Genomic DNA, 25,398 nt, shown 5'->3' on the forward strand with positions numbered 1-25,398 from the left:
TTTCATACTTTTGTTGTTTCATATATGGGTTCATGCTGAAATCTTTTAATATCAAAGTGAACATTTCCCTTTTCTATTTAGGAGCTGAAAAGATGACCCCTACTTAGCTTGTGGATTCATAGGTAATGTTATTAGCTATTTCATACCTATGTTATTGCATGAGTAAAGAAGATTAAAGGGTTGCATCTGCTTTGTATGGATTCAAGAATGTTTTAGCACTGGTCATTTGTATGAATCCAATGTCTACCCGCTTAGGTTTTGCAAAGCCTGAAGTGTAGAAGGATAGTTGCCTTATAGTTAGCCAAGTTCTATTCAAATGCATCCATCATAGGAATTAGCTACCCTTAGATGTATCTTGTCTCAGCTATCTAGTTACTAACACATTGTTAAATTAGGAGCCAACAGGAAGGTCATTTACTCATAAATGGAGTTTTTATGTCCCATTATAAGTTAACAGACAAGCACTTAAAGCTCACAAATAGGAACTTTTTTGATCATTTGCAATGTCGGTAAAAGCATGGAACAAGTATGTGGAGAGCTTCTTGTATATCCAACTTGGAGAATTTTAGATGGAAGAAGGATCATCATATAAACAAAATATGTGCAAATCTGAAAAGGAAATGAAAGACTTGTATCTGCAAAAATATATACAACACGTGGAAAACAAAGCCCCAAAATTACATAAGAAACATTTTACCTCTTTTGGGAAAACAAGAGAAAAGTTCTTCCCAAAATCTTTGAAGAAATTTGAAAATAAATCCAAATGATTTCCGGGTTTAGAGAAAGATCTCCAAAAAGATATTATATAGACAAAGATTTTAACTCAATCTTGTTTAGAAATGAATGCATATTCAAATCAAGATTGAATGCCTAACAAGTGTAGATGATGTGAAATCTTAAAATGGGGTTCTAAACCCACTTTACAGTAAAATTTTAACTCAATCTTGTGTAGATTGAAAGAGTCAAATCTGAAAATGTTTGAGCTTGATACAAGATGCAATGATGAAACAAAACAGTGTCCAAGGAGGAAGAAATGTGGATTTGAATGAAGAGAACAAGCTCGAAATCCCATTTTTGTGCCTTGGGTGAGTTTCTAAGTTCAAGTTGCAAGTGTAATACTTGCATTTGCTTCAGCAAACCCCATTTTTGCCAAAAATGTATCCTAGTCGGGCTTTCAAACGCAGCTCTTAGAATTTGAAATCTTTCATCTCCAACCCGTTTTTTATCAAAAACGTGGCCTAGATGGGCTGCTTTTTGCAAAATGTAGCATGCAAATTCTTCAAAAATCGCCATCCAGCCCTTTTGATCCAAAACACAGCAATATGTAGCATTTACACATGTAATCTCTCACAAAATCGCCACTTCCAACTCTTGCAAGATAAAATGCACTTTTTCATATCATTTACATGTAAAAATGATAGAAAAATCACCACCGCTCTCAAATAGAAAAACGCAGCTATTGGTGTAAAGAATGATATGTTTTTTGAGAGCATTTACACATGCATTTGCTCATTAAATCGCCACTTTGCCTTTTATTTATCAGAACATGCGTTATAGGTCATAAAGACACATTTTTGGATGGTATTGAGTATTTACACATGCATTTTGTTGTAAATTGTCACTTGGCCTTTTAATTAAACTGGATTTTTTTGAGGCAAATGCAGCTATTGGGATAAATAATGACATGTTTTTTGAGAGCATTTACACATGCATTTTCTCATTAAATTGCCACTTTGCCTTTCATTTATCAGAACACGTGTTATAGGTCATAAAGACACACTTCTGGATAGTATTTAGTATTTACACATGCATTTTGTTGTAAATTGTCACTTGGCCTTTTAATTAAACCGGATTTTTTGAAGGCAAACGCACCTGTATTTGGGTCAAGAAAAGCCATCATTGAGTCTTTAATAACTTAAGTTCATACTGATAGGCTTTTTGAATCACTTTGCATATGTAAACACAATTTTAAAACCCTTTTATATATTTTTTTTATTTTACACGTGTTAAATATATGAAAGTTTATAATAACGTGCTTTTTGAATCACTTTGCATATATTTAATACTCAACATATGTATTTTCACTTAAAAACCCCACCTTTATGACTTGGGATTTAAAATATATTGATAAGGAGTTTAATAGATGACTTGCATATGTGACGACATGCAATGTTGAAGCGAAACCCCACTTAATTTCATAAAAGTATCTCACGTTATTATATTTATATGCAACTATAGTTTAAATGATACAATATGCAAAAGGACTGGAAAAGCCCATCATAGCATTAATAAATCATTAAAAACTATACTTAAAACTTCTCCAAATGATGTGAAATTTTAAAATGGGGTTCTAAACCCACTTTACATGTAAATGATATATTTATATTGTGCAACAAGGCCAAAAAAAAAACCCACCTGCAACATTCTTAATCCCTCAATAACTTGAGTGAGACAGCTCCTCTTGAGGCCTAAGATAGCTCGGAACGAGTGGAATTTCAATGGGCTACAATCGTAGGGCAAAACAAGATAAAAACATAACAAAAAAAAATTGAAGAAAAGACTTGAAAGTTTCTAGAAATCAAGTGGTTACAGTCGGAGAAGAAAAACTCATCGTGACAAGCAATAAGGTGATTATCCTAACGAAAACCTTCAAAAAGGATGCATGAAAAAGTGCAAAATAAAGGACAATTCAAGGATGACCAGTCGTCTTTACAAAACGTTATCTGATACATCAAAAACATAAAGGATATGCCTACGAATTCATGAGGAAATTGCGTAGGGTTGCCCTAATTTTCTGATGTCAAGATTGAGGACAATGGTTGGCTCTAACTAGGGAACGTACCTCACTTGTTCTTAGAAACAATTAAGAATGTAGACTCCAAACCTCTAAGTGCCTTCATCTAATCCAGTCCAAGAAATATTCAAGATGGTTTTCTCTATATCAAGACTTGATTTCCTACCTTAGGTCCTCGTAAAAATTTCTTTCTCCTTTGTTTTTTGTAAGCTGGCCTTGCAATCTCTCTCTCCCTCTCTCTCTCCCTCCCTCTAAATAGCTTTCAGATAAAATGAACGTTAAAGTTTATATAGAAACAATACTGATACAAAAAATATGCGATCCATTATCAAAAGGTAACAAGGTAACATTTCTTTACAATGACAATCTCCTTGTCTAGGTATAAATTCAATCCACCTGTTAAAGTTTACAAAAAAACACTACTGATAAAAAAAAAAGTGCTCTGAGAATAAAGAGATAGACAAAAATAAATTAAAAACTAGCACAACTTGCAGATGTTGTAGTTGATAAAAAATGGAGCACATTATGAGACATGGTCGGCCACAATATGAGACAGTAAACAGACTAAGTTTACTCAAAAGACTTCAGAATTAGGATATTAAATGTGTCGTGGAAATGAAATAAAAAATCTACAACTATAACAGATAAATAAAATTAAGCTACTAAAACAAAACATCTATGAAATAAAGAATAAAAAACAAGAAAATTGAATATTAAAATTTAAAAACTGGAGCTAGATTGTGCCTATAAATTGAATTTTTTTTTGAAAAAACTGGATATGGCAAAAAAAAGAAACAGGGCAACTGTGTCTAACAGGTTATATTGAAACGGTGAGGATTATTTTGAATTGCATAAACAAGATTTGAGTTCATTCACTGTGATAAAATGGTTCATATATACAAAAAAACATGTGGCAAGATCATTGAATACCACAATTTAATAACCTTCCCTAAAATTTACTAGCATCTCAAACAAGAATATGGAAAGACTTGAAGAATACATAAACCGAGAGGAAACAATGATGAGAAAAAAAGAAATAATTAATCATACTAGTAAATAAACCAGATCAATAGCGTAGAAGGCCTTATGATGAAGTGTCGAAACGAAAGCTGCTCGAACATGATTTGGGTTAAATTCTTCAGCTGAATACTAAATCCTAACATGTACATTTGCCAATCCAAGGGTTCTGATGTGATTTATATGAACAAATCTTAAAGCTGTCAAGTGACCTACGAATACTAAATAATCTAGTTTTACAGGGTACCAGGCAAATCAAGTGTTGGTTAGGAGAAGGGGCATGGACAAAACCATGAATGCAGACCAGACTAATTCCACGTTAATGGCTGCCCATAAATTATTCCATGTTTTACACAAAATCACTACGACCAAAAAAAGCATTTAAAGAACTGAAATCTGTGTACAAGTATTTACCTTTGTTGTATCCTTGCCACGCAACCAGACAGATTTCTCCTTGATCAACAAATCAGCAGCATTGAGCACCAGATACTTGGTTTCCTCAACTACATCCAATGTAGTTGTCATTTTCCCGTCAAATTTGCAGGCTTTTAAATCAGGCCGTAATTCCAACTCATATCGCCGTGGAACTGCAGTCGTGGGCAATCTAGGCAAGCCTTTAAACTGCTCCATATTCAGGGGAGGCATTGGCTGCTTAACGAAACTGCAATCTCGCAAAATATATAGCCCAGACGATCAGGGCAACTACAGCCGCAGAAACCTTACAATTCATTCAAACAAACCGCACTGTCAACAAAAAGTTCTTATTTTACATCGAAGCTCTTATTCTTCAATAACTGCGACCAATCAACTAAAAATTTCTTCAAGGCTTCTAAAATTTTCAAACTCCATTCCTAATTTCAAATTTGCTTTTTTAAGGTTTTGAAGCGTGCCAATTCAATAATCTTAAGCAGATGTTTCTTATTCATAACAAACGGGTTTACAGGAAATTTAAAGAGTCGTAAAAGACATACCCGTGGGCAACCGTAACCAAGTAGTTTGGAGCTGCCTTATTTTCCTCTCGAGTAAATGCAAAACACGGAACAAACAGCAGTCGAGACGAGGTTTCGGAATTGATTAGAAGTCCGTAAGCAACAATAAAGTTAAGAAATGAGAGACTTTAGAATAGGAATAGGAAATTAGAATATGATTTGTATTCCTTGTTTGGTGCGTGGAATAGGAATACGTATTCTCATTTTAGTTCCAAAATGAGCTTTTGTCCATTCCAAAAAATACTTGTAATTGGAATTGTTATTCTTACATTCATTTTAGCTTTCTCAAATTTGATTAAATTTTCAAATCCGCTTTGACCTGGGGTGAGCGCTGGAACTTTGTTTTCAATATTTTCAAATATTTCAGCGATTTTCCAATGGCGCCGATTGCATTTTCAGAAATATTTTCAAATGGTGCCGATTGCAAGTTAACCCTATTCCAATTTAAGCTTGCATAACCAAACAAGGGATAAACAAGATTGGATTGCATTTTTCCATTCCTATTCTTCATTCTCCATTCTCATTCAAATTTTCTATTCTAATTCTCAATTCCTACGTTTGCAACCAAACGGGCCCTAAAAGAAGTGTGAGAGACGAAGAGGAAAAACAAGGCATTATTTAAGCGATTTTGAGGCTTCGATGTAAACTACAATTCGCTGCTTGTGATGTAAGCCCATGCTCTTCCACATGAAATTCGGTCTCTACTGTCTTCTACTTCAGAAAAAAGATGAAATTACATTCAGAATGGTGATAAAAATTAAATGTCTACTTACTAAAAGTTAATAATGTTCTATTTATGTGCATTCAGTTTTGTTTTTGCGTGGACGACTGCAATGTCGGGAATTTGACCGCAAATGACGATTGCTACAAAAGGAAAAGGAAAGGAAAGGTGATTTGTTTTTGGGTTTATGTATGGTGATAGTGATATGGGACTACCTCGTACTCTTTTTCGAGAGGCGCTTGGCGCTACAAATGAGGCGTACATACCCTACCCCTAGTGGGATTTGAACTTGTGACCTCTCTTTTAAGAGTACAAGTTCTCCACATTAATTTCCCCTTTTTTCCTGAAAGTTTTTAGCCAATAAGCTACATATAGTGTGAGATTTCAGGCCAAACTTGTCTCACTCCTGCAAAACCCCCATAAAACAAGTTTGCCCATAAACCTCCCAAACAATATTCAGGGGTCACCGGAATCTTTTCAATTGTAGTCGATCATAGTAGCTTGAAACCTCGAGATTTGTAAATTTCGTTTTCGTTTTCGTTTTCGTTAACTGTCAACAGATTGAAGCACCCGCTATAGGGATTTGTTTTGGTTTCCTGCCTGTGCATTATTCGATGGCAATTCGTACCCCACATAAGCAAAAAGGCAAAAGCTTTTCCCAAAGAATGATGGTGTGTCCAAACAATGATAGTGTGTCAGCACTATTTGTGTGTTAAAATATTATATCTAAGATTTCAAATGTTGACTCATAGTTTTTTTATTTTATTTATGGAGTTAAGGGTTTGTAATGGAAGTATGACTAGGCTAGTTTGTGCCCATGCAAGTATATCATAAAATGAGATATTCAAAAATCAAAATATGCATGCAAATGAATATTCAAATTAATTTAAATAATAATAATACAAAGCAATGCAAAAAAATAAAATCTATGAAATGAAATGAAATAACAATGCTAGATTAATTTATGAAAGCAAATATGACTCTAAGCCAACATGAAAATGCAAGTATGAAGTATGATGATGGAAGTCATGGATGCATGAGAGAAATTATAATGAAGCTCTAATGTCTAAACTCTATGGCTTAAACTCCTCCAAAATCACTCTCTAAACCTTTAGCATAACAATACTATAGCAACTAACATCTATCCAAATGAGAAAGAGAGGGCTCCTTATAAAAGAAAGTGGTGTGGAGGTGGGAGGCTTCTTACAAGAGCAATGTGGGATAAATCCCTAAAAAGGCAAGTAAGAGGAAAAAAGCCCACCGCTTATAGATGTGAGAAAAAAATGAATCTTTATAAGATTTTATTTCATTTTTCATTAAAAAGAGAGCTTTAAGTGGGGATTTATCTATTTAATTAAAAGAGGGATTTTCTTTTAATTAAATAAGATAAGATTATTTAATTAAAAGAGAGATTTTAACTAAATAACATAAAATTATTTAATTAAAAGAGAGATTTTCTTTTGATTAAATAAGATTGTTTTATTTATTTAGAATGATATTTTATTTTAATTAAATAAGATAAGATTACTTAATAAAAAGTTAGATTTTAATTAAATAAGATAAAACTATTTAATGAAAAGAGAGATTTTCTTTTAATTAAATAAGATTATTTTATTTATCTGAAATGATGTTTTATTTTAATTAAATAAGACAAAACTATTTAATTTAAAGAGAGATTTTTTTAATTAAACAATATTATTTTATTTATTTAAAATAGATGTTTTCTTTTAATTAAATAAGATTATTGATGAAATGATCAAACCTTAAGAAATATTGAAATAATTAAATTAATTGCAATTTGGTCAAGGAAAATGATTTCAATTGATTCAATAAAATATTGCAATGCATTGATTCAGGAAATTGATAAATTGAAAAATTGGGGCCCATAGTCTAAGCAACCATTTTAGGGTGCATACATTTGCCCCTCTTTGACTAATGTGTGATCATTTTTGGAACACATGTACTCAAAGAATGTAGTTGAACTGTGAGGTCGATTTGGGATCACAAAACAACGTAGATGTGTGGTCAACTTAGGAACACAACAGAACAAAAAATAAAAAAATTATAACGATTTTGTCTTGACAAAAACAAGGTTGTCCCAGGCAGAACAAAGATTGATAAATTTGAATCAAGGATTGAAGTTTAATAGGTACTGCCCCCTCGTGAACAAAATCGAAATGAAATAGAGGAGAAATAACAAATTGATAAATTTGATCAAATCATACTAAAGATAAGGTTCTTGATGTAAGATGAAAAATATAAGGATCACAGAATCAAGGTAGATCATCAAGCATGAAAGATTACGCCCCAAATTTGAATTAGACGAAAAGAAGTGGGGTGAAAGCAAATGGAAAATAAAAGTTTGGAAGAGGTGGAAAGAAATGGAAAGAAGAAAGAAAATTTGCCTCAAGAAATAGAATGCCTCAAAATTAATCAACTATTTAAGACAAAAAAATTTGATAGAGATCACGAAAGAAGATAAGGAAATGAAGATCAAGATGTGACCATAATTGATTAAAAATCCACAAGCAAGATGAAGGAAAACCCTCTTAAACTCATAATGCAACCCAAAAATGCAAATTAAGATGAAGTCTAACAATGCAGGCTACATGAAAATGCAAAGGTGTACTTGCAATAGAGTAATTGTAACATAGAATTTTGTGTTCATCATTCATTAAAGAATTTTAAGGAACTTATTTTCATCATTGGGCCATTATTAACGGACATTGAAAAATCACACAATCATCACTAGTCACAAACACAACTATGAAGATATGAATGTGATTTATATCAGATTAGAATGTGGAAAGATTATAACATAAGCATCAAAGACAAAGGTTAAGATGGCTTCGATGTTAGCTTACCCAATTTAATGTAGCAAAACCACACTCGCATCAAGGCATAGATGTCAGGATGACCATAAGAACAACTATGCAAAAATAATCAAGGATGCTACCTCAAATCTCCTAAGTGTTTCAAGGGGACAACAAGAGACACTCTAGAGTTTTAAGACAACACCCACAAGCAAAAAGCAAAGAGAAATATGCCCCATACCCCAAGTCCTCTAGCTATGCATATCAGAGATAAGAACACTCAACAAAAATCAATAACAATTAGCACACAAAGAAAAATCATGACATAGCTCAAGCATTAATTGTTTGTGTTTAAAAATCTAAGTGTGTTAACTGATATTGAGTTACGAGGATAAGGATCAAATTCTTGTAAGTAGGTAAGATCACATGACAAAACTGAGTAAGACCAAACCAATAAGCATTAAAAAAACACTCAATGTTAGGGGTTGTATTGAAAAAATATAGTTGGGGTGGTGTTGAAAAACACCATGTGTGAGGTGTCCTAAAGACTAACGCATCCAAGAGACCAAAGTTAACACAATTATGCCCCTTAGATAAAGACAAGGACCAATTCCAAACCAAAGAAACAAGGACAAGGAATGATGGAGAAAGGTTAAGTGTCAAGTAGCACCCATTTCTAGGTTTCCACCACTTAGATTTTATTGCAATTATTTAAATTTTTTTGTATTTTTGGATTATATAATTTTTTTAGAAATACATCAAAGTGCCTATTGCTAGGTTTTCACTAAGATGATCATTTTTTCAAGGCATTTTCTAATTTTTAAAATTTTTGACATTATATCATTTTTTTGGATTTTTGAAATATATCATTATTATTATTATTTTTGAAATGTGTCTCTCTTTTTTTTTGATATTTTTAGGATCAAATAGTATGTACAAAGGATGCCCCCAAATAGAATGGGCATCAAACTCCCAAGCAAGATCACATCATGTAGCCCCAATGTCTAGCAAGATGGAGGACAAGAGGGATTAACAAGTTGGTGGAAGAGATGGAAGACAAGAGAATGAAAGAAAATGAATAGAAGAAGTCCTCAAGGACAAACACCTTGAGAGCCAAGCTAGGGAAAAATTGTCATGTAAAGCACATTTGGACAAGCAATGAAAGACTAGCATAGGATAAGTCACGAAAGCATGATGCAAAAGCAAGAAAGGATGTAGTCCAAAGGAGTATAAATATCAAGAGACTTCATAGCATCGTGTTTTACTCTTTTTAATTGGATCAAAGACCAAATGGGAAAAGGATAGAGAAAAATTAGAATGAATGGAGGAAAATAGATATAAAGGCTAAATATGAAAGGAATGAAAGCAAGATCATCATAAGATAGCTCATAAGATAGCCAAATGTTCATTTATAGATCAACATTGTCAAGAGCAAGGTGAGATGATGGAATGGATGAAAGATGTGAAGAACTACGCATGATGCCTGATTGCCAGGTTTTCATTACAACTTATCCAAGGTGGCACAAGAGAGTGGTTTTCACCATCGGATGAATTTATTTCTCTTTACTTTTTCTACCAAGGCACCTATTTCCAAGTTTTCGCCAAGGCACACTTCCAATTTTTTCATTTTTTTCTCTTTTTTTTCTTTTTTCTCTTTTTTTTTTTTTTTTTTTTTTTTTGGAAGAAGGTAAGCTTTTTAGATAACGCTCCTTGAAAGGATAAACCATGATATGGAAAGGATTCAAAATGATATGCTCAAAGATGTTGATAGGGAAAGGAAGAGGAAGATAGAAGAGAAAAATGAAGGATAAGGTTTTATGCAGAGCGAGTGAGGTTGGAAGATAGGAGGAATAGGAAAATGAGGAAAAAGGATAGAAGGTAGAAGGATAATGAATGGAAGGATTGTGAAAGGAGAGATGAAAAGGAAGGCAAGATCAAAGTCAATGCACACCTTGAAGGGTGGCGAGAGGATGGACAAAACATAAATGAAGGAATACGTAAAGGAATATGGTGAATGAATAGAAGAGGTTGTGGTTTAGTCACATGGAATGGAGCAATGCTTTTGGAAGATGGTGAAGTGGAAGTCTTTGGAAGCTTGAATGTTAACTTCACTTGTTGATCAACATTATACTCTTTCAAGAAAGATTTTGGAATCCATATAGCCATGGGCTTTTCATTTCTTTTTGATGATTTAGAGAGAATATCTTCAATGATGGATTTTGGAACCCATACTTGTTTTGTAGTTCTCTTTTTAGATATCTCTTTTGACTTTATGCCCCTATGTCGATTAGAGGATACATGGTGATCTTATTTTTCAGATGGATTCTTATATTTCTTCTATTGTATTGAACATTCAAGTTACTTCCAAAGGACTTGGGACTTGTGGAAGAAGGAGGATATGACTGGTTTATATGGGTGGGTAGATGAAAAGGATTCAAGGATATGCATCTATGTTGATCGTGAGGAATGATAGGAGATGGAGGGACGTAAGGACCCAAGATGGATGATGAATTGGGAGAGTTAGGAGGGGGAAATGAAGGGACATAAGGACCCAATATGGAAGGAAGACATGAAGCCCTTAGTATTGGTGGAGGAAGTCCAAGGATGGATGTGGCAATTTGTCCTGCACAAAAGCAAAAGGGCAAAAGCTTTTGCCAAGGAATGATCACATGTCAGCACTACTAAGGTGTTGATATTTCAAAATACCATGAAGCAGCAACCATAGGGAGATAAGATTTTGATTTAGACAAAATTTGTTGTGGTTGGATTTCCCAAATTTGTCCTGAAAATCTCTCCATTTTCGACATCATTAATAACAAGGTACAATTTGTGCTAATCATATACAAGTCCACTGCCTCCCAATTTTTGGAAATCCATATAGGATTGTCTATATTGTTGGCATGTTTCTTACAACTATTGTTTCTTGCTGAAATAAATAACTCAAGGTAGTTTACACTCTTTGTTCATAAAACAAATTTACATTATGATATTGCTATATGTAGTTTTTGAATCATCCATCCCATTATTACTCAAACTTGAGTGCAGTTAACTATGGAGTTTCCTCCCTGGTTAAACTTGCTCTTCTTGCAACCTCATTTGCAAAACCTTCATCAAGTGTTGTGCCTTGTGAACCATTAGTTAGAAAGCCCCTTAAGCTCATTAATTGACAAGTAGGAGATATTGTCCACATCAAGTCAAATTATGATATTATTATCAAGATTTAACTATGTAGTTGTTGAGTCAAACTCATTGACCTATGTTTCATGAATAGTGATTCACATGAATTCATCTCTCATGAGAATAAATGGAAAGGTGAAGCAGTAAGACTTTCGGGGAGGTCACCCATCCCAATACTACTCTAGCTTGAGAGCACTTAACTGCAGAGTTTCCTCCATGGTTAAACACACTCTGCTTGCAACCCCATTTGCAAAACCTTCACCAAGTGTTGTGTCTTATAAACCATTCATTAGAAAGACCCTTAAGCTCATCAATTGATAAGCAAGAGACATTTCCCACAGCAAGTCAAATTATGATATTGCTATCAGGATTTAACTATGTAGTTTTTGAGTCAAACTTTTTGACCCATGTTTCATGAGTAGTGATTCACATGAATCAATATCTCATGAGAATAAATGGAACACTTAGCACTCATTAGATCTAGGTGATGCTCATAGAGGTGAAGCATCGAGACTTCCCAGGAGGTCACCCATCCCAGTATTACTCCAGCTTGAGCGTGCTTAACTGTGATGAACCTCCTTATAGCAATATCGTGAGAATGCTCGAAATAACAGAATACAAAGTGATAGCAGAACTCAGAATGAATCTACTGATCGCAGGCCACTTCGAGGGGGTAACCTCCTTTGAGCAAGCTCAATACAATAAATTCGTCCGTGCCCATCAAGGGCCTCAACCTATTCTTATATACTGAGTACGATCTAGAAAAGTAATACTACCTATGCATGTGGGATAATAAAATATACTCACGGGACGACTTACAAAGCATATGCGTCCAACAACACTACTCTAACAAAATAAACAGAAGGAACACACAGGTTCCTAACATCCCCTCTCCCTTAGAAAAAATCTTTGTCCTCAAAGCTTAAGGTGTGGAAATTGTTGTTGAATCTGAAGAAGGGGTTCCCAGGTAGCATCCTCTGGTTGCATGCCATGCCACTGAATCAAGACCTCAGAGATGGAGCGAGAGCGAAGCTGGCGAGTGCGCTGGTCAATGATTGCCATCGGCTCCAGGATAATGGATCCTTCCGTATCCATTTCAGGGAGAGTAGTTTGTGCTCTGACAGTGGTACCCAGAACTTTCTTTAGACAAGAAACATGAAAGACTGGATGAATGCGGGAAGAAGGAGGAAGTTCCATTTTATAAGCAACTGAACCAATCTTCTGCAGAACCTTATAAGGCCCATAAAATTTTGGGGCCAGCTTATGACGCCCTTTCAGCTTTAGGGAGGATTGTTTGTATGGCTGTAGACGAAGAAAAACCATATCCCCAACTTGAAATGAGCGCTCAGAACGGTGTTGATCTGCTTGCTGTTTCATTCGATTACGGGCCATGTGAAGATTATCCTATAAGGTACGAAGAATCTGATCCCTGCTGCGGAGAACTATGTCAACTGCCTGGACTGGTGAGCTGTTGGGAGTGTAGGGAAGGAGCACTGGAGGTGCCTGACCATAGACTGCTTCATATGGAGTCATTTTAGAGGCAGTGTGGTAAGAGGTATTGTACCACCATTCAGCTAAAGGGAGCCACTTGGCCCACTGATGTTGTTGTTCGGAAGTGAAGCAACGAAGATAAGTTTCCAAGCATTTATTGACAATTTCAGTTTGACCATCAGTTTGTGGGTGATAGCCCGAACTCATCTTCAGTTTGGTGCCAGTTTTCTGAAACAGTTCAGTCCAAAAATGACTGGTAAAAGTTGCATCACGATCAGAGACAATGGAAGAAGGGAGTCCATGAAGACGAAATATCTGGTCCATGAAGATTTGTGCAACAGAGGAGGCAGTATAGGGGTGGCTGAGGGCACAAAAATGACTATATTTCGAGAGACGATCAACCACAACCAAGATCACTGTCTTGCCACCGAATTTAGGAAGCCCTTCAATGAAATCCATAGAAATATCAGTCCAAATCCGTGTAGGGATGGGCAATGGTTCGAGCAAGCTAGGAAGGAGGGTCGTTTCACCCTTGTGGCGTTGGCAAGTATCACATTCAGCCACCATCTGTTGAATCGTCTGTTTCATCCCTTTCCAAAAGAAGTTTCTCCTTGCTCGCTCATAAGTTTTGAGGAAGCCTGAGTGCCCTGCTGAAGGAGAAGCATGGAGTTCATAAAAAATAGCCTGATGTAGAGCTGGGTTCTGAGGAAGCACTAGCCGACCCTTGTATCGAAGAGAAGCACCATCCCAAGAGTAATGTGGTATAGCAGAAGGATTATTGGCTAGCTGGTGAATGATTTGAGATAAAGAAGAGTCACTGTCATAGCCCTGCTGAATAGACACTAACCAATTGGGAATGGGCATAGAAATAGCGGAAAGGGAAGCTTGATTATCAAATGTGCGAGAAAGAGCATCTGCCACAATATTCTCCTTACCCTTCTTGTAGGTGATCTCATAATCATACCCCATGAGTTTGCTGACCCATTTCTGTTGTGTAGGAGAGGATACCCGTTGTTCCAGGAAGTATTTCAGACTTTGGTGATCGGTTCTGATGCAAAAATGACTCCCTAAGAGGTATGGCCGCCACTTCTGTACAGCATGCAAAATAGCCATCATTTCTTTTTCATAAGTAGAGAGGGCTAGATTCTTACCAGAGAGGGCTTTGCCAGTGAACGCAATAGGATGGTCATCTTGCAGGAGAACAGCACCCAATCCATTGCCGCAAGCATCACTCTCAATAGTGAAGGGTTTGGAAAAATTTGGCATTGCGAGAACAGGTGTACTGCACATAGCCTGTTTCAGTTGTTCAAATGCAGTCTCAGCAACAGGGGTCCAGGAGAAGGCATCCTTTTTTAACAGAGCTGTCAATGGTGCTGCAATTTTCCCGTAATCTTTGACAAACTTGCGGTAGTAGCCAGTCAACCCCAAAAAACCCCGAAGGCTCTTGAGAGTTTTAGGATGCGGCCAAGTTTTCATGGCATCTATTTTTGTAGGATCCACCCGCACTCCATGGTGTGCAACAATATGCCCGAGATACTCCACTTCCTCCTGGCCAAACACACATTTAGATAGTTTTGCACAGAGTTGATGATCAGAGAGAAGTTGCAAGACAAGCTCCAGATGATGGAGATGCTCAGCCCAAGTTTTGCTATATATGAGGATATCATCAAAGAAGACCAGAATGAATTTCCGGAGGTATGGTCGAAATATGTTATTCATCACTGCCTGAAATGTTGAAGGAGCATTCGTGAGGCCAAAGGGCATGACTAAAAATTTATAGTGACCATCATGTGTGCGGAAGGCAGTTTTAGGTATATCCTCCTCATTAACCCGAATTTGATGATACCCAGAACGAAGATCTAACTTGGAGAAAAAATGAGCCCCATGAAGTTCATCAACAACTGGAATGGGAAACTTGTCCTTTATAGTGAGATGATTAAGTGCTCGGAAATCAATGCAGAGTCGCCATGACCCATCTTTTTTGCGAACAAGCAGAACTGGAGAAGAAAAGGAACTGGTACTAGGGCGAATAATACCTTGCTTCAGTAAGTCACGGACAAGTATCTCGATTTCGGTCTTCTGATGAAATGGGTAGCGGTAGGGCCTGATGTTGGGTGGAACACTGCCAGGAAGGAGCTGAATACGGTGGTCCTCTGGACGAGAAGGAGGTAATCCCACAGGTTCAGCAAATACACCAGAATACTTGTCCAAAATGTGTTGGAGATCGGCAGGAGTGCTAGAGACTGCTGATGGCTGCATCTGAATGGAATGGAGCTGAGCGATGACACCATGTGAATTCTTCTTAAGAAGTTTTTCCATACGGTGTGAACTGATGATGCTGAGAGACCCTGGTTGTAAGCCTTTCAAAGTGTGTTGGTGCCCCTCGGCTGAAAACTGCATCCAAAGTTCAGCAAAATCCTAGAGAATGGGGCCAAGAGTGCGTAACCATTGGGCACCCAAAACCACATCACAGCCACCTAAGGGTAAGGCAAACATGTCAGAGCGCATGTTATAATCTCCAATAGAGAGACGCACATTGCGAAATTTCCCTTTACAAGGTAAAGTGCCCCCATTGGCAATCATGACTTCAAAGCTAGAGCAGGGATGGATAAAGCAATCAGCCTGTTTGGCTATTTGTGGATCAATGAAGTTATGAGTGCTACCAGAATCAATGAGTATAGTAAGAGGGATCTTCTTGAAGAAACCCTAGACCCGCATGGTTTGTGGAGTAGTGACTCCTGCCAAAGCATGGACAGATATCTCTGGTGGAGCTTCTGGTGAAGGAGGTTCAGGCTGGTGAGGCTCAACCTCATCATCCACTGTTTCCTGAGCATCTACATATTCTTCCAGTTCCGGTGGAGAATCCACATCCAAGAGATAGAGCTTTTGCTGAACACATCTATGGCCCCGAGACCATTTCTCATCACAATTATAACAAAGCCCTTTGTCTCGCCTGACTCGCATCTCTGTTTCAGACAAGTGCTTGATCGGAGTAGTTCTGGGAGCTGGTATGACTGGAGGGTTGTGAGAACCTGTATTTCTGAATGGAACAAAATTAGATCTGGAGCGTTGTAGAGCACTAATCTTGTCTTTCGCTAACTTAGCCAACCCAAGGGCTTCCATCATTGTAGTAGGTCGAAACATTTTGACTTCTGAGCGAAGTGCATCCTTCAGACCACTGACAAAACAACTACGGAAGAATTCATCAAACAAGCCCTCTGTGTAATTAGCTAATTTTTCAAACTCTGTCTGGTATTCTCTTACAGTGCCTGTTTGACGCAGTTTAGTGAGTGCTCCTGTGAAATCATCAAAGGAACTAGGGCCAAAGCGCTCCAAAATGAGGGTGCACAATTCTCTCCACGTTGGGCCTACATTAGCCTTGATGTACCAACGGAACCATTGAAGAGCTTCATGTTCCAAACGAAAAGATGCAAGGGGGACTTTGTGGTTATCCAAAGTATTATGCAAGCTGAAATACTGCTTTGCCCTATAGATCCATCCAGTCGGATCAGAACCATCGAAGCGTGGAAAATCAAGCTTTGGTCCACGAAAATTGCCAGAAGAGGACCCAGTATCTCCTGAATGGTTTCGGCTCATGGCTGACTGCTGAAAGTTAAGACCCAGAATTTTGTCATCCAGATCTTGAAGTTTGGTTTTGAGGGATGCCATTTCTTCTTCCATGATTTTTGCTCCTGTACGCGTAACAACCATAAAGCAAGGTTTTTTTTTTTTTTTTTTTTGGAATGGGTAGAAGATGAGAAACAAAAACTTTTTTAGTTACGGCAAACTTGGATTTGGGTAAAACTCAGATAGGAAATGGGTGTTCGACGGGTGGTGGGAGACTATCTGGGGACAAGGGAAACAGAAAAATGAGGGTTTCAAGGGTAGGGAGGCGAAATGAGGCGAACAGTCCAAGAGGGATAAGGGAGCAAAATGAGGAATTGAATCTTGTGGCTCAGTTTGGTGGCGATTGGATGAGAGGTGAAAAAGATAGGGCAAACCCTAAAATTAGATAAATGAGGGATTTAGGGCTTTGATATGTAAAATTTGGGGTTGGGTCGCCAAGGAAGGAAGTATGCGAAATGATATTGCAGACGTTCTGCGGAAGTATGAGCAGAAACAGAAAGCAAACAAGGAAGCTACGACTAAAAAACAGAAAAAATTTTACTCTTTTTTTTTTTGAACAGTCGACTTAGAAAAATTCACTCACAGACAGAACAACTGAAAAGAGTTATTGCAATAACAAGAGATATTAGAAGTGAGAGGAACCTGAAGGCCACGACAGAAAAAAAATTTGATGTAATTTCCACCCAGCGAGCCCAAGAGAGTGCTCTGATACCAGATGTGATGAACCTCCTTATAGCAATATCGTGAGAATGCTCGAAATAACAGAATACAAAGTGATAGCAGAACTCAGAATGAATCTACTGATCGCAGGCCACTTCGAGGGGGTAACCTCCTTTGAGCAAGCTCAATACAATAAATTCGTCCGTGCCCATCAAGGGCCTCAACCTATTCTTATATACTGAGTACGATCTAGAAAAGTAATACTACCTATGCATGTGGGATAATAAAATATACTCACGGGACGACTTACAAAGCATATGCGTCCAACAACACTACTCTAACAAAATAAACAGAAGGAACACACAGGTTCCTAACATTAACTACAAAGTTTCCTCCATGGTTAAACCTACTCTACTTGCAACCCTATTTATAAAACCTTCACCAAGTGTCGTGCCTTATGAACTATTCATTAGAAAGCCCCTTAAGCTCATCAATTGATAAGTAGGAGATATTTTCCACAGTGAGTTAAATTATGATATTACTATTAGGATTTAACTATGTAGTTTTTGAGTCAAACTCATTGACTCATGTTTCATGAAGCACTCATTGGATCTAGGTGAAGTTCATAGAGGAGAACCATCGAGACTTCCCAGGAGGTCACCCATCCCATTACTACTCCAGCTTGAGCACACTTAACTATGGAGTTTCCTCCATGGTTAAACCCACTCTACTTGCAACCCCACTTGCAAAATCTTCACCAAGTGTTGTGTCTTATGAGCCATTCATTAGAAGTCCCCTTAAGCTCATCAATTGATAAGTAGGAGATATTTTCCACAATGAGTCAAATTATGATATTGCTATCATGATTTAACTATGTAGTTTTTGAGTCAAACTCATTTACCCATGTTTCATGAGTAGTCACTATTCGCAAGAATCCATCTCTCATGAGAATAAATGGAACACTTAGCACTCATTAGATATAGGTGATGCTCATAGAGGTGAAGCACTGGGACTTCCCTGGAGGTCACCCATCCCACTATTACTCCAACGTGAGTATGCTTAACTATGGAGTTGAAAAATGCAAAAGATTGAAGAAGGCATCACTGCCATGTAAAAATTCAATTTTTACATTTTGCTTGGAAAAGGTGTTCAATTTTTTGCACATATATTATTTATTTACTTTGTATGATTAATTTTTTCTTATTGATATATTTCTAAAGTTCTTATATTTATTTGTATAATTTATATATTATAAAAATATTTATCTAAAATATAATTGATTAAATTGGTTTAGTGTTATAGGAACTATTTTTGAAATACAGTTACAACATAAATATTAATATTAAATTTTTAAAAAAATATTTTTTGGTCAAATAAATATTCAATTTTCAAAATTTAACTATATCAATTGACATTTAAAAATATTTCAAGTTTACAATTATTTCTTTTCAATAGTGATTGGGTTAGTGATTTTTTTTGTCAAAAAAATATTCAATTTTCAAAATTTAACTATATCAATTGACATTTTAAAATATTTCAAGCTTTTCTAATAGATTAGTAGAAAGTATAAAATGGACATTAATGAATTTCCACTAAACAAATTGTGATTTGTTTATATCACGATTCATTAAATTTTAGAAAAATTTAGACAAGTGTTTAAAAAAAAAATTTGGTTGGTTCATTTTTAGAGAAATTTTTAATTTTTAATACATAATGATAATGCTCAAAATATATAAATATAAACATATATTTTTCTAATAAAAAGTACAATATATATTATATAGAATTACATATATTTTGTAATTTTTATTTTTATACTATGTTATAATAATAAAAATAAAATAATTTGGCAAAACTTTATATTTATATTAATAAAAACTGGTTAAAAAATGGCTCTTGGAGAAAAGAACCAGAAAATAAAAACTTTGATCATTGCCTGATACAAGAAGGATGCAGAAGAAGAAAGGTTTCATCTAAAGAGAGTAACTATCACACTAAATATTCTTGTCATTATGAATCCTAAATCTAGAACATTGTGATTACAAAAGAGCCCAAAATTCATACGAATACAATTATTAATCCAATCATTATTTGGTGTCGGAGAAAACACCAAGAGTCAAGCCAAAAACTGATATAAAAGTTTCCATCATTGATCTTCGTCCAAAATTTCAATTGAGACTATGATATTAGTAAAAAGCCATCTGATGCACCCTGAAATACATACAATATCTCAAGAGAACAAGTGAGATCAATAAAAGGAAAACACGTGAAATCACAAAGAAGACATGATTTCCTATCAAAGAATATTTTAGAAGGGCTTAATAGTATTTTAAGAATATTCTTTTTGTCATAATATTAACCAAGTTGGAGAAATCAAGGAGATTAAGTGGGGAGAGTAAAGAATTGATATAAACCCCATCAGTATCCAAATTAGCCAAACTATCAGCTAATAGGTTGCCTTCTCTGCAAGTATGCATAATGTAACATTCAGAGATTGAATCAAGAAGAGGCTAGACTTGATGCAATATATTGTATCGACCAATTATACATATGACATTTAATACATACATTAATCATAATGGTTGAATCCCCTTCAACATGTAACTTAGATTTAGATAGCGATTTTGCAAGTTCCAAACTAAAAAGAAAGGCTAGGGCTTCAACTTTATTATTAGTACCCGGAGGGAGAGGAGATGATTTTGTTGCAATCTCACCACCTTTAAAGTCTCTAATGACTATGTCATAGCCAAAGTTACCTGGGTTTCCCCTAGAGACCGCATCAAAATTGAGTTTGTAATAGTCCTCACTTGGGAGGATCCACTTGAATTGTGTTAGAATAAGAGGAACCTTGGATGGACATAGTGGAGCAAGAAGATAAGGAAAAAGTAAACCCTTCCACCATTGAATAACATGGCCATCCCAAGGAGAAAAAATGTGTTTACCCTTATATTTACTTAATGTAGTATTAACAAGCTCAACAATTGATCTCTCTAATCCTTCCAAAAATTAAGCGATTGGAGATGATGTTTGTCTTTAAAAAAATTATTGTTTCTCTCCAACCAAATGGCTCATACTAGAGATGACTTCCAAATACATGAAAACATTGATTTAGTATGTAAGATAGGACATGCCTAAAATAAATCCCACAGAGAGTTAGGTAGAGGCATATGGTAATTAAGCTTATTAAGAACAAAATGCCAACAATCTTGGGCAAAAGGACAGTTTAAGAGTAGGTGATCTAGTGTTTCCACAACTTGCTAACAGATCACACAATTAAAGGGGTTGAAAATGTTCAATCTATGAAGTCGATCACTAGTTAAAATTTGGTTTTTTAATGCAAGTCATGCAAAGCATCCTTCTTTTGGCAGTACTGAACTATTCCAATAGAATTTAAGACCACAGTAAGTGGTTTGATTAAACTGATTGTGTTGAAGAGCTAAGTATCCTTATTTAATAGAGTATTTACCATCTTCAACTAGAACCCAAAAGAGGCAATCTAGTTGATTAGACATTAAAAAAATTACATAATTTTGTTTCTAGATTAGATTGTGTAAAGATTTTTACCAGCAATGTTTCAAATCACACTACGTGATCCATCATCAAGATGAAAGAGAGCCAGAGATGTAAAAATCTTTACACAATCAAATCTAGAAACAAATCTATGTAATAAAATGGATTATGGAAATTTGATCTCTGTAATAAAAAACATTCATTTTGGTCAATACTTGTTTGAAAGAAGTAGCTTGATTGTTGGATATAGGAAGAATTGAAGGGTCTTTCCAAATGACTAGCCCTATGAATCTATGTATAGTTGAGACATAATTAGAGGAAGATGTTCCCCAAGTTTGAATCATTATTTTTGAGAAATCCTTTAAAAGGAATCAATAGTGGCAGGGGGGGGGATTGTGTGGAACCCATTCCACGAATCTAATAAAAAATTGGCCCACTATCCCCATTGTTCACTTTCCAAGATATGAATGAAGTAATAACTTCTTGAGAAGTCATTATGTAATCCCAAATGACAAAACCCTTTCACGGGTCTAGGACAGTAAAATCCCTAGAAGGTTCCAAGTTATCTAAACATTTCTCTTGTAAAAGGCAACACCATTTGGCAGAGGATTTTTCATACATTTGTCAAACTAGCTTAGCACCAAAAGCCCTATTCCTATTAGTGATGTTGGGAAGTCTGACACCTCCTACTCTCAAAGAGGTTGACATGGCATGAATAGAAATTCGAGGTATTTTCTTCTATCCATTCATATTTTTTGACCAAAGAAAGGTACGCATTAAAGTTTCAATTTGAGAGTTGATACCTTTGGGGGCTTTTAAAATGGAGAAATAATAATTTGGAATGGCAAAGAGAACAATTTTGATAAGCGAAATTCTACCCAAGAGTGATAACCAACAAACCTTCGAAGCACCAATTCTATTTTTGATACGATCAACCAAAAAAATTCCAATAAGAGGGTTTATTTAGTTTGTTATAATAATTAAGATAATTACATTAAATATATATTTGTAATATATAATTTATTTTATGTAATTTACAAGTATACATAATATATATTATATAGATATCTTAAATAAATCTATCTAAAGAAATACCAATAGATATCTGCTATAAAATTATTAAAATTTCATTTACTACATTCAAATCTATTTATATATCCAAATATTATAATTTTAATAAATTTTTATGTGGTATTTATTAAATTATTTTTAAAAGTATATTCTTTTATAATTAAATCTAAAATTTTGACATGTAGATGGTTGTCAAATTTAATCTAAAAAGATAAAAGTTAACATTAACACACTCACACTATCTCACTTCACCCTTAAAACCATAATACTCTAAATTATATTACATATATTATTTTATTTTTACTATTATTTTAAATTACAATAATTATTCTACATTATATAAAATATACTTTTTTTTCTTTTTTTTTTTTTTATATTATGAAAAATATCCACTCTCACATATTCACAATGTATTTAATTTTTTGATATATATAATAATAAATAAAATAAGAAAATAATTTAATTGAAGACAAATAAATACTATTAACACATATTTTTTTCATGGTAAAAGTAAAAATTGATAATCTAAGAATAATTATCTTAAAAGCATCTCATTTCTAATACTTAAATGCAAAGAAAATATAATTTTTAAACTTCAATGTCGAAGCCAAGATTCATTATTATTATGTGGTGATTAAATATTATTATTATTTATTAAACTTGTGTAGAGTTGAACTGAAGACCTTTTCAATAAGAGACTCACAATTTACCATTGTGTTGTAGGCCCTTGCCTCTATTATTAACAAATATACTATCAATCTTAATTGATATTAAAATATAAATTCTTATTATATTATCTATTTTTAATAAAAAAATATATGAGATCAAAATGGATATAATATTTTAAAAAGTCATCAGTATAATAATTTAAAAAAATAAAAAGTTTAATCAAGTATTTGCATATAAACTTACAATTTCTCTAAAATAAGACATATAAACTTAGAAACTTGTTTCACTAATTAAATTTTTTATATATTATTAGTTTATAATTACTTTCATATTTATTTATTTTTATCATAAATAATGAAATTATATAATTTTTTATAAATGTTATTGTTGATTTAAAATCTTTTTCAAATAAAATATATAATTTTAGAAGGAATTTTTGCATATATATCACAAAGTTTATTGTTGAAGTTGATGAAAGATCAATTCCACAGCTCCCAAGAATCACTTGCATGCAAACACCTATCACAGAAAGAGAGAAGCAAAAGCTATGGACGTTGGAATTTCTAGATCCATAGACGAGACATTGTTGATAAAAAAAAAAGAAAAATTGCTATTATCAAAAGTGAATTAATGAATTACAAAGAGATCAATCCTTATAAAAGGAGATCAAAACCTTAATAGGTAACTAACCTAGGTTGCATGATAATAATTAATAAAAGAATTAATTATTATATGCCTAAAGTTTAGCTTAAGTAAACTAGAGAAAATAAGTGACTTAATAATTAAATCAATATGATTTAATTAATAAAGAAAAACTTTATTACTCTAACACCCCCCCTTGAGATAAACTTAGGGAGTAGCTAAAAACCTAGAAACTACTACTCAAAGTAAATTTGGGTCCCGACAACAAGGTCTAATGAGGTACCCAAGTACAACTATGTCTCTTAAAAGAGGATAAATATAGAAAACCACATGGGAAAAACCCTACTCCAAAAAGAGATGGAAATAATGTTGAAAAAAACTAGTGAAAGACTGAAGAAGCCTCCAAACTCGAGGATGTCTTAGAAGATAGGAACAAAAGATGATCATGAAGAACACCATTGAGGCATGTAGAAGTTGCAAAACTTTGTCAAAAGTAATTGTTGATTTGAAGAACCTCCATTGAAATAGAACCTAACCAGGTAGAGAAGACTATAATCTGCATCGAATCAAGAGGCACATAAGGGCAAACAATTGAACTCGAAGATACAGATGGCATAAAACACCAAAGCCTAAAGAGTTAATCAATCAAACATGGAAGGTTGCACCCAAAGTAGGAACAAAAAGAAGAGTGTCTATATGGTAAATGATCCATCTCATGAAAATGCATAGGTACCTAGCCATTGCATCCGCCTAGTACATAGGAACAAAAACTAAATACATAGCTCACTCCATCGAACCGAGGAAGCATGAGAAACAACATAAGAACCCCACCTAATGTGAGCCAATAGAACTGCATGTCAAGGAACCATGATCTAGATGCACAAAAGAATGCATATGTGTGCTCTGAGGTGATCAATCTCAGACATGTCATGAGGCTAATGTCATAGAAGGGAAACTCATTGGATAAAGGGAAATGACAAACAAAGGCAAAATGTCAACCCCCCATGGCACTTTAATCAAAGTAGTGCATGTATAATAAGGCACAAGATATGGTGAATCTCAAGAATACAATAATATGTGTGAGTTTCCTTAGATGAGAGTACTCGAATAAGAGGGCAAAACAAAGCAAAAAAACTAAAATAAAATTATAGGTGCAATATGGAACTTTATCTCAGCGTGTTTGCAAGAATGTATTGAAATGATGTCTAAATAGACCAAAAGAGACATAAGGCTGAAACAATAGATATTATAACTTATGACGAATCATCTAAATCAACAAAATTGATCCCCAGACCTTAAAAAACTAAGATATCCACCATAATGCAAAAATTTAAAAAACTAAATAGAATGTGCCTGGAATAGAATTTGGAAAAAAAAAAAAGGTATTATTAGAAAGAGCTTGGAAGACCTTTCCATTGATATAAAGAATTCCCAAATTGAAGATTAGATGCTCAAGATATGTCTCCCGGAGTATAAAACTATACCCTTGACTTTGACAGCAAGAAAAGCCATAAAAAGTATCGAAACTAAAAACACATGTACCACTATGACGAGATCAGAACTAGCTTTCTAGTGATATGAGCAAAAAATGAAGGTGGGTCCAATTAAGACCTAAAGGGGTGATAGGATATGTTGATGCAGTGTTGACGTTAGCAAGTGACAAGCATAAATTTGATGGGCAAATGGCTGTTGAGGCAAAAAAAAGCCAAACAATGACCCCTACCAAAAAAATATCTGATCATTAGAAAACAAGGGTCAGTGCCTTAAGAACAATCCATACGTCACCCAAAGCAAATAGAACCCACCAAAAAATGCCATCAAATGGGCTCCAAAAAATGCTCACTGCACAATGGAGTTAAATGAAGTTTTGATGTGGGCACTAAAATAGAGGTTCACAAGTCCAAAATAAATGGTGTTTGGAACTTGGAGTTGTCAGTGCTTGAGAACCGAGAGACTCTGACGTGGAACTCAGAGTTGTCATGTAAGACCCAAGGCAAAAGTAGACCTGAGGAGCCCATGAGCATGCAATAATTAAGGGGCCACTTGTACCATCAAATCGTAAATGGGATAAGGACACCAAAAAAAAGTAGATTTGGAGGTGCGAGCCACATCGAGTGCCCCAACTTCAAATAAAAAGTTCATGAACTGCTAGAAAGTACATGGTGTGGGGCCCATGAGTCTCCAAACAACCATCAATAAACTTCTTCTTGTGCATGA

General features: G+C 34.9%; 2 protein-coding genes across 4 annotated transcripts in view; both read right to left on the reverse strand.

Annotated features, from left to right (window-relative positions):
- LOC149538548 (aminopeptidase M1-like) overlaps positions 1 to 4,911 on the reverse strand; it is a 207,870-nt gene extending 202,959 nt beyond the window's left edge. Inside the window, exons 1-2 of one of the 3 annotated variants that reach the window (XM_089799854.1) lie at positions 4,783 to 4,911; positions 4,226 to 4,529 (exon numbers count right to left, since the gene is read on the reverse strand). In XM_089799854.1, the coding sequence (XP_089655980.1) occupies positions 4,226 to 4,456 (231 nt within the window). In that variant the 5' untranslated portion in view covers positions 4,457 to 4,529; positions 4,783 to 4,911. Of the gene's footprint in view, positions 1 to 4,225; positions 4,732 to 4,782 lie in introns of those variants that run through there. The other 2 variants (XM_089799855.1, XM_089799856.1) reach the window with 2 other exon arrangements.
- LOC149538549 (uncharacterized) lies at positions 4,464 to 17,573 on the reverse strand. Its single transcript, XM_089802480.1, has 3 exons — positions 17,272 to 17,573; positions 16,153 to 17,101; positions 4,464 to 4,529 (listed from the first exon to the last, which is right to left on the reverse strand). The coding sequence occupies exons 2-3, from the start codon at positions 16,711 to 16,713 to the stop codon at positions 4,464 to 4,466; spliced, it is 627 nt and encodes a 208-aa protein (XP_089658606.1). The 5' UTR covers positions 16,714 to 17,101; positions 17,272 to 17,573.
- Positions 17,574 to 25,398: the final 7,825 nt, after the last annotated feature.

This window comes from Cupressus sempervirens, chromosome 9 (assembly GCF_028749045.1).
Source record: "Cupressus sempervirens isolate cs-2001-9-10 chromosome 9, ASM2874904v1, whole genome shotgun sequence".
In the NCBI taxonomy this organism is placed as follows: domain Eukaryota; kingdom Viridiplantae; phylum Streptophyta; class Pinopsida; order Cupressales; family Cupressaceae; genus Cupressus; species Cupressus sempervirens.